General features: G+C 44.4%; 1 protein-coding gene across 1 annotated transcript; it reads left to right on the plus strand.

Moving 5' to 3' along the window:
* The first annotated feature begins 1,339 nt into the window (after positions 1-1,339).
* LOC143208966 (uncharacterized) lies at positions 1,340-6,619 on the plus strand. Its single transcript, XM_076423982.1, has one exon. The coding sequence runs from the start codon at positions 1,340-1,342 to the stop codon at positions 6,617-6,619; it is 5,280 nt and encodes a 1,759-aa protein (XP_076280097.1).
* Positions 6,620-10,861: the final 4,242 nt, after the last annotated feature.

Genomic DNA, 10,861 nt, shown 5'->3' on the forward strand with positions numbered 1-10,861 from the left:
AAATTCATGAACAATACTTATAACAATATACTGCTACTGTAAAAATATAAAAGTGGACACTCGAGAACTTCCATGTGAAATCTGCATTTTTTCGATTTTTTTGAGGTTTTTGATTTTTTACAAGCAGGATTTCCATTTTAAAAGTCTGAAACTAATTGCAAAGTATGTATTTGGGTTCTTGACATGTGTCAGATTTTTTTCAGAATTTCTAAACGTCATTAACTAGGGAAAATAGGCCAAAAACTGATTTTTCGATTTTACCCCATAACTACCCTCCCGATCGAGATACAGGGTTGAAATTTTGCACAGTATGTTTTTTCTTGGTGCTCTATCGAATGGCACATCGTCGATAAAATTCGGTTCAAGGGCATTTTTGACTATCTTATCCGGCTATACCCTTTCCGGTGATGCCGGCACTCGAAGCTCGCCGATCGGACATCTTTCGATTGTCGGGGCTTCTTTTTTTGACGAGGATTACGCCACAAGATCCACGACCGGGACACTCGATCTTCGTGTGCAGCGAACGGTACGCCGTGCCGTGGTTCCGAGTTGTATAGTGACCGAGGACGAGACCGCTCCTCCATTTTACCGCCCCCGTTCCGTCGAGGATCGTTCGACATTGCCTCGTAACTTTTGATTCGTAAAAGGTATGGATGCGAAACTTGGACTGGACAATGTAGTAATGAAACATTAATGATTAGTTAAGAAAAAATACATCAATGTTGTTGTTATTATTATTATTATTATTATTATTATTATTTGTTTGACACCCGATTGTAAATACGTTCAAAGCAATGTGCTACCGTCTCGTCTCGTGCTATTGTCTTTACCGTTCGCGTTCAATTTGAACGATTTCGAACGAGCTCCTGTATGAGAGTATGGTGGGGATGCCCGCGTATTACGCGAGGACCCCGATCCGTAACAGTCGAGTTTGTTGACTAAGAGATCTCTGTTCCTCCGAAACGAGACTAGTGAGTCGTTCCTCCGAAACGACATCTCAATTGTCAACTATTGGTATCGCGTGTGTAAAATTGTTATTAAAAGTGATCTAGAAGTCGCAGAAACCCGGCTTCCTTGTTTAAACCAGTGGTTTTAATTCACCCCTTTACACTTTCTCCACTACCGGACTGATCCAACCCTTCATACCCGATTTAAACGAAGTGCTCGTGTCGGGGTAAACAATTTGGTCCTTCGAGCCGGATCTACGGTAATTAAGTGGTAAAGTGCGAAAGTGGACTTTGGTTTCTACCGTGAAAACCGGTAAAATTCGAACACCGGCGTCAACAAGACCGGGTGACTTTGACTACGCGGCAACCTCAAACAGACACCAACCGTTGCGATGGATTTGAATGTAACGGAATCTTTCGAAACCGCGTTGGAAAGGCAGTTGCAAGCCTGCGTCTCTCTTAAGAAGGCGTTAATTAATACAAAGAAGAAAGGAGAGGCCAACTACACCCTCCGGTATCTAGAAGACAGGTTCAAACTGTTCGAGGATACCTGGTACGAGATCAAGCAGCTGAATGCGTTTCTGCAAGCTGCCAGGAAGGCCGACAGGAAGAAGGAGGACGTTCCGTACTTCACATCTAACCAGATGGACCGCATGGATGACATACACGAGGAAGGATGGGACTATTTCAAGGAGCACATCGGACGCTTGACCATCCCGATGACGCCTCCCGCGGCAAGTTCCTCCGTTTTGGATCCCTCACCCCCGGTAAGTGGAACAGTTCCAGTTAAACTTCCGAAGGTGGAGCTTCCCACGTTCGACGGGGATCTAGCGAAATGGAAATCGTTTGAATCCAGATTTAGTTCCGCGATTCTGAAAAACAGTAGACTAACCGACGTGTCGCGTCTTGAGTATCTGCTTAGCGCGTTAAAGGGTGAAGCTCTCGCCGCCGTCGAGAATCTTGATGTAATCGACGCGAATTTCGAAATTGCGTGGAATCGCCTTCGCGAAACGTACGATAATGAACGGATAGTTGTTCAAGCTTTATTGCATAAATTGTGTGCAGTAAAGTCGATTAAGCACGATCAGCTCGATTCCTTAAAGCAGTTTACCGTTCACTATCGTAATACGTTAGAAGCTCTACGAAAACTCGGGCATCCCTCCGACCAAGATTTTCTCGTCTACATGATAACGAGTACCTTCGATAGCGAGTTAAATCAAAAGTGGAGCGACCACATCGGCGATACTAGAACTTATCCGAGCTACGAAACCTTGGAAAAATTCATGCTGAAGAAAGCCGCGGCGTTGGAAGCGAAACAACAGTCAAAGCCGAAACCCGCGGCGCTCGTGCAGCAATCGAGTCTGACGCGCCCGAGATCCACCGCCCACGTAATAGAAGAGTCGGGTCGCTCGCCCGCGCCGTGTTTAATGTGTTCCGAATTGCATTCCATCCGAGAATGCAAAGCGTTTCGAAGACTGTCCCCGCTCCTACGCTTCGACTTTCTGAAGGATCAGCGCGTATGTATTAACTGCCTCAGCTCAGACCATACCGTGTCGATCTGTGCGAGTCCGAACGTCTGCAGAGAATGTCACGCGAAGCATCACACGCTACTCCACCGAACGGAGAATCAGGGACAAAGCAAAGCACCGTCGCGACCGAACAGGAATCCACCATCGCGCGCGAACACTGTTAAACAACCAACTAATGGCCCTTCGCGATCATTGCTGACGACAGCGGCGACTACTAGCGAAGTGCGCCCGTCAAGCTATCAGGATACCTGCGATAACGTTGCCACACATTTCGCCGAAGCTGCTCCGAATGTCGGGAAGGTTGTCCTACTAGCCACAGCTCTAGTAACCGTTTTCTCACCGGACGGCCGGTCGCGATTAGCGCGCGCGTTAATTGATCAAGGCTCCCAGTCGTCGTTCATTTCGACTAATTTAGTCCAGAGCTTGCGCTTGAAACAGGTTCGTTCGCCCATAAGCGTAACTGGGCTCGGCGGGGAGCATGCGAGCACCATAGACTACAGCACGTTTATTCGGATAGGAGGGGCCGCTCACTCGAAACCGGTCGCCTCTACACGTGCGTTTCTAGTACGGAACATTTCGCAATACGTTCCACCCCCGATTAATGTAGGGAATTACCGGGCGTTCGCGAACCTCAAGCTAGCCGATCCCAACCCCGCATCGAATCAAAGAATCGAATTGTTGCTGGGAGCCGAACTCTTCAGCCAGATACTTCGACCTGGCATCCGTCGGTCGCCCAAAAGCGGTCCGGTTGCCCAGAATACAGAGCTTGGATGGATCTTGTCTGGCAGTACATCAGGGACGAGCGTCTCGCACCCCACGGTGACTCTGCATCACGGGGTTACAGAGGATCCGCTCGAAAAGGCTTTGTCGCGGTTTTGGGAAACGGAAGCTGTACCCGCGTCGCGCCCCCTTACTACGGAGGAAAACCTATGCGAACAGCACTTTGCCCAATCCTATACGCGGGACGAGACAGGTCGGTTCATAGTACGGTTACCGTTCAACAGACGGGAACCGGACGATCTCCTCGGAGATTCGTTCCGTGGAGCCGCTGCGTCCCTCCGCCGATTAACGTCGAAACTACAACGCGACAAGAAGATCCAAGACGAATACACGACCTTCGTACGGGAATACGAATCGCTCGGCCACATGACGCGATTTTCACCGATTGTCGTCACAAGGACGTTCATCCCACATCGCGCGGTCGTTCGGGAAGAGAGTTTGACTACGAAGCTGCGCGTCGTCTTCAATGCGTCGAGTAAAACAACTAGCGGTTACTCCCTTAATGACCTACTTCACGTAGGGCCAAAACTACAATTGGAGATCTCGAAGATCCTGCTAGACTGGCGCCTCCACCAATATGTACTGGTCGCGGACATCGAGAAGATGTTCCGCCAAATTATTGTACATCCAGATGATAGGAAATACCAGTGCATATTATGGGAAAATGAATCGTCTGCCGAAATCGAAGCGTATGAGTTGAATACGGTAACCTACGGCACCGCCTGCGCCCCGTATCTCTCGATGCGCGTTATTAGGGAGATTAATCACCTCGAAGGAGCGAACTTCCCTCTCGCGTCTCCGATACTCGAAACCAGCATCTACGTGGACGATGTTTTCATGGGGGCAGTGGACAAGCGGCTGCTTGAACAAACGCGGCAGCAAGTATGTCAGTTACTTGCACGAGGTGGCTTCCATCTTCGAAAATGGGCCGGGAACGACTCGCAAGTCCTTAGGAACATCCCGGAGACTAAACATTCACACGCGGTCGACCTGCGGATATTCCACGAGTCGGAGCTCAAGGTTCTAGGAGTCAACTGGATTCCATCGGACGACGCCTTTTACTTCAACCTGCAGCAGTTCGCCATACGCGAAGGAAAGATGACCAAGCGCGAACTCCTGTCGGAGATATCAAAGTTGTTCGACCCTCTAGGTTGGTTATCACCGATAATCATACGCGCGAAAATTCTAATGCAGCAGCAATGGCTCGAGAAGATTCATTGGGAGGACCACGTATCCGACAAGACGCAGGATAGCTGGAACGCATTCTGCTCAGATTGGCGTGCATTAAACTCCTTGCGAGTTCCTCGCTGGATAAAGTACGGTCCCGATTCGACGCAAGTGCAGTTGCACGGATTTAGTGACGCCTCCAGCGCAGCATTTTCCTGTGCTATCTACGCTCGCGTGTCGTCCCTCAGTGGCGATACATTCACCACGTTACTCGCCGCGAAGTCGCGAGTAGCGCCGATTAAAACCCGTTCAATTCCAATCCTCGAATTGAACGGAGCGGTAATGCTGGCGGAGATGATGGAGTACGTCACCAAGTCCATCTCTGTCTCAGCAGACCGCATTATATGTTGGACCGACTCTACGATAGTCCTCGCCTGGCTGAGGAAACATCCCGCAACGTGGAAGACCACGGTGGCCAATCGTACGTCAAAAATTCACTCGACGCTCCCATCGGCTATCTGGAAGCACGTGCCGACGCAGTTTAATCCTGCTGATTTGAATTCGCGCGGTGCAAAGGCAGAGGATTTATTATCGTCGCCGTTATGGATCGAGGGACCACCATGGATGCGGGAGAGAGAGGAACGGTGGCCGCTCCAGCAAGTGTACGAGACGCAAGAAGGGCAAAACAAATCAGCTGTTCACCTGACAACAAGCGGCGAGCCATGGGTCGCTCTAGATCAAGTTTCCAGCTGGTCTCGTCTCATCCGCGTATTCGGCTATGTCAGACGATTTGTAAATAGAACGCGTTCGAGAAGCCACGCGTCCCGCGTTTACCTCACCGCGTCCGAATTACACGAGGCGGAGCGAAGCATCGTACGCCACGTACAAGCCCATGCGTTCCGATCGGAAATCAGCAGGCTCAAAGAGTCAAAACCGTTGGATAAGCGATCATTGCTTACCCCTTTGAACCCCTTCATTGATCAGTTCGGCATCTTGCGTGTAGGAGGAAGGCTGCAAAATTCTTTCCTACCTTGGGAAACTAAACATCCCAGAATTTTACCGAAACATAGAATCTCGGAGCTAATCTTACGCGACGCACATCTGCTTTCTCTACACGGCGGAACGCAATTGACCGTGTACACTGCTCGACAGAAGTACTGGATATTGGGCAGCCGCGATGCAGCGCGAAGAATCATCCACCAATGCGTGAAATGTGCACGATGGCGGGCGGAAATGTCCACGCAAATTATGCAAAACCTCGTGCCTTCCCGCTGTCGACCATCCACCCCGTTTCTCAACATCGGGATAGATTACGCGGGACCGTATTTAGTACGCGATGCTGCGGGTCGCGGAAAGAAATCGCACAAGGCTTATATCGCCGTATTTGTTTGCTTGGCAACTCGAGCAATACATTTAGAGTTGGTCCACGAGGGCTCTACGGCAGCATTCCTCGCTGCCCTCGATCGATTCATTTCTCGTCGCGGGATACCGAAAACCATAACAAGCGACAACGGAACAAACTTCATCGGAGCGGCACGGGAGCTCGCGCAAGATTTTTCCACGATCACCGAATCGTCAGAATTACAGAAGCACTGCGGTGATCTGCGCATTCAATGGTCCTTCTACCCCCCTGGAGCACCGCATCACGGAGGCATGCAGGAGGCGGCCGTCCGCTCTGTAAAACACCATCTTCGGCGTATCATGGGATGCTTCACGCCAACCGCCGAAGAGTTTACAACGTTACTCTGCAAGGTCGAGGCCACGCTGAACTCCCGACCGATCACCCGGGTGCGAGACGATCCAGAATGTTTGGAAATATTAACTCCAGGGCATTTTCTAACGGGCGGCCCATTGAATTCGCGACCAATTCCATCGGTAGCCGAAGAGCCAATCTCGCATCTGTCGAGATGGCAGCAGATTCAAAACTTCCACGAACGCTTGTGGAAGATATGGTCACGCGAGTACCTTCAAGAGCTACAGTCACGATACAAATGGCGAGACCAAAAGGACCAGTTGTCCATCGACGACGTCGTGCTCGTCGAAACCCCTATTTTACCCCCGAACCGGTGGGAAATGGGCAGGATTATAAAAACCTTCCCAGATAACGCAGGCAACACCCGCATAGTACAAGTGCAGACGAAAACCTCTTGTTACCGTCGACCTATTACGCGGTTATGTAAATTACCGGTAAATTAATTAAAGTTTGTAAAAGGTTTAGTACGATGTACCATAATACGGGTGTGTGGCACGCGTGAATGCACAAAAGAATGAGTGAATGTAGGGTGACTGAGAGAATGAGTGGGTGGAGCTCGTTCCTTTCATATATTCGGTTGCGCGGTCGCGCAAGGCGGGCGGTATTGTTTGACACGCGATTGTAAATACGTCCAAAGCAATGTGCTACCGTCTCGTCTCGTGCTATTGTCTTTACCGTTCGCGTTCAATTTGAACGATTTCGAACGAGCTCCTGTATGAGAGTATGGTGGGGATGCCCACGTATTACGCGAGGACCCCGATCCGTAACAGTCGAGTTTGTTGACTAAGAGATCTCTGTTCCTCCGAAACGAGACTAGTGAGTCGTTCCTCCGAAACGACATCTCAATTGTCAACTATTGGTATCGCGTGTGTAAAATTGTTATTAAAAGTGATCTAGAAGTCGCAGAAACCCGGCTTCCTTGTTTAAACCAGTGGTTTTAATTCACCCCTTTACACTTTCTCCACTACCGGACTGATCCAACCCTTCATACCCGATTTAAACGAAGTGCTCGTGTCGGGGTAAACATTATTATTATTATTATTATTGTTATTGTTATTGTTATTGTTATTGTTATTGTTATTGTTATTGTTATTGTTATTGTTATTGTTATTGTTATTGTTATTGTTATTGTTATTGTTATTGTTATTGTTATTGTTATTGTTATTGTTATTGTTATTGTTGTTGTTGTTGTTGTTGTTGTTGTTGTTGTTGTTGTTGTTGTTGTTGTTGTTGTTGTTGTTGTTGTTGTTGTTGTTGTTGTTGTTGTTGTTGTTGTTGTTGTTGTTGTTGTTGTTGTTGTTGTTGTTGTTGTTGTTGTTGTTGTTGTTGTTGTTGTTGTTGTTGTTGTTGTTGTTGTTGTTGTTGTTGTTGTTGTTGTTGTTGTTGTTGTTGTTGTTGTTGTTGTTGTTGTTGTTGTTATTATTATTATTATTATTATTGAATTTTTTAAATCATATGATGATGAAGAATGAGTACATATCATATTACGACGACACCACACACACCCACCCAGTGCTTAACACGCACCCACTGTTTCTAAATTATACTCAAGATTCTTACGTATTTTCACGTGCTGATTACGAATATGATATTGAAAATGTGCACAAATGTTAATTTCTTACCGTAAACCTTCTTTTTAGAAACATTGGGTGCGTGTTAAGCACTGGGTGGGTGTGTGTGGTGTCGCCATAATATAATATGTAGTCATTCTTCATCATCATATGATTTAAAAAGTTCACGCGGTATATCGGATCGTCCGACGATTGTAGTGATATATCTGCAGAAACAGTTGACGAGCGGTCGCATCATGCTGAAGCATACGCACAGCACGGGCGTGCACGTATAGGCAAAATTAAATGTAGTAGTAGCTGCAGTTTTTCACAAATCTCTCAAAAACTAAGGCTGAGCGGCGGTTACATGTACAGGAAAAAGTTGTTCAGAATCTTCACCCTGACAACATATTAAATAATCATCGAAATCGGTGGGGTGGGACCTTTTATGCACAATTACCATCATAATGACCATCACGGTCACACAAGGTCCGAAATATACGTATACGCGTACCTGGAAGAATCTAAGAACATTATCATTTCCAAGGTACCAAGATAACACTGTCCACCACCAAAAATGTTTTCAATATACTGTTGGGTGGATCTTATAGACTTTTTTGCGCTGATTCCGAATCTGCCCTTAATCCAGCGTTGGTAAGGTGGGAAAATGTATCGTAAGTGGTAAGGTGGGGTCTTACAGACCCACCGAAATAATATATTGCATTATAGAAATAAAAAAATACCTTTTTCATAATTATAAGATTAGGTATTGCTTAACAGGCTTGCATTTTATCAGAGTAAAAACGCAGATCCACGAAATTAAATTTTTATTATTCTAAAATACTTAACTAATGAAACATCTTTACAATGTTACAATCAATCTAAAATCTCTGGGTTAATTTTTTCCTATGCGCACAGTTTCTGAGAAACATGACTGAACAAAAACGTATTTTTCAACTTTAAACAAATATTGTGATGTTATTATAAAAGATATTGAATTATTCTTTACAGCAAAAGATTCTACAGACTTTCCTGAATCCAGTGTTACCCAATACTAATATATTGTGATTGTTTAAACATGTTTAAACCCAACAGTATATTGGAAACATAAAAAAAGTTGAAATTTGTTGGACAGTGTAATTATGTAAAGGGTGAAATTAATTTTGATTGAATTTCTGCTTCCCATCATCTATGTAGGACAATTTTATTTTGCATGAATGTCAGATGTCTAGTTGTAAGTGTACACGAGCGATCAAATATGTTCGAGCGTGAACATTCGTGCGAAAGAAAGAATTGGACAAAAAATATCAATATCAAACATCGGAACGGTGTAGCCGGGATCGCGTGAAATATACCTGACGGAATGAACTCGGTTTCCAATTCCACCTGTCCGGTTCCGGGCACGTGGGATCGCGCGTATAAAATATCATCGCGCGGTTCGTTATCGTTTTCTATTTATCGGCGGGGCGTCGAACAGACCGGCCTTGCTTTTATGAATACATAAATTCACCGGTTTGTCTGGAGCGCATTTTTCCAGCGGCCCATCAAATCATGCCGCGTGCAATTAGCGGAGTACACTAACCGTCCGCGGCAGCGAGCGATCGGGAGTGCACGTAATCGCTGCGATTCAATTTCGTTCGTTCGTTCGTTCGAGAGAATTCCCAGATTTACAATTGTCATACAATAACTCCCATTAATAAACGGACACTCTTAAAATGACGATAACTTTTTTTAACCCTTTGCAGTCGGGGCTGTTTTAACTTGAAAATTAAACATTTGTTCCGACCCAGAATAATTCCATTGTACACAATGATTTGTTTCATTTTATGGATATGAAACTGATATACACTAACGAGCATAACTGATTCAACATACTTTAAATCAGAATAACTTTTTTATGAATGGACCAAAGGACTTTAATTTCTCTGTAAGGCTAGAAGAATTAGTTTAGTAAATGAGGTCTAAAAAATATTTTGACAAAATGCATTTGGTCGGGATTGCGAAAAAAATAGTAAAAATTGATTTTCACTACTTTTTTAGCTGGGCCAATAACGAAAATTTAAAAGATCTGTTTGGTCACAAATGGTATAAATTATATACGCTCCGAAAATTTCATCAAAATTGGTTAATTGGTTTACGAGTTATAAACGATCAAAAGTGGTAAAAATTGCAATTTTTCAAGATTTGCAGCCTTTTTACCACGTTTGTAAACCAATTAACCGATTTCAATGAAATTTTCGGAGCGTATATAATTTAGACGAGTTAACCAAACACATCTTTTAAATTTTCGTTATTGGCCCAGCTAAAAAAGTAATAAAAATCAATTTTTACTATTTTTATTCGCAATCCCGACCAAATGCATTTTTTTCAAAATATTTTTTAGATCTTATTTACTAAACTAATTCTTCTACCCTTACAGAGAAATTGAAGTCCTTTGGTCCATTCATGAAAAAGTTATTCTGATTTAAAGTGTGTTGAATCAGTTATGCTCGTTAGTGTAATACCTCATTTCTTAAATGTTTAGTAATTGATTAGTAAAGATTTATTTCTTACGTATATATAATTTTAATTCATTGAAAATAACGTCTCCGTCAAAATGCACCTAAACATTTTCGTCATAATTGCATGAAATCCGCAGCCTACTGATTAACAATGTCTGTTCAAGATTGAAGATGATATACCGACATTGTTAAATGATTTCAATCTCTGAACTGTTTCAAATTGCACAATTGCATAATTTTTTAAACGTGCGTTTAAAATCTTGCAGATACCCATTGCACGAATAACGCGAAGAAGAAATAGAGTAAGAGGAAATGCAGTTCTTGTCTTCACCTACATGAAGTGTAAGTACAACGTGGACAATGCCAGTGTGGATTGCTATTAAATCTAATCATGATGATTGTGCAAGACGTATGGCAGCCTCAGGAAGTTCGTTAATATCCAACGTCAAACTGTTCTCGGAACGTAACAAAAAGAAATGATTATATGGTTTTGAGATGAGTGCAAGATGCTCGTTTATTATGCAAGAAACTAAATGGACAATTAAAGTTTCAAACGACAACAACGGTGACATCTTTTATTCACTTTCTCAACGGCCATGATCTTTAATTGCAAATTAATAGAAATGCTTTTCGA

This window comes from Lasioglossum baleicum, chromosome 5 (assembly GCF_051020765.1).
Source record: "Lasioglossum baleicum chromosome 5, iyLasBale1, whole genome shotgun sequence".
Taxonomy (NCBI): domain Eukaryota; kingdom Metazoa; phylum Arthropoda; class Insecta; order Hymenoptera; family Halictidae; genus Lasioglossum; species Lasioglossum baleicum.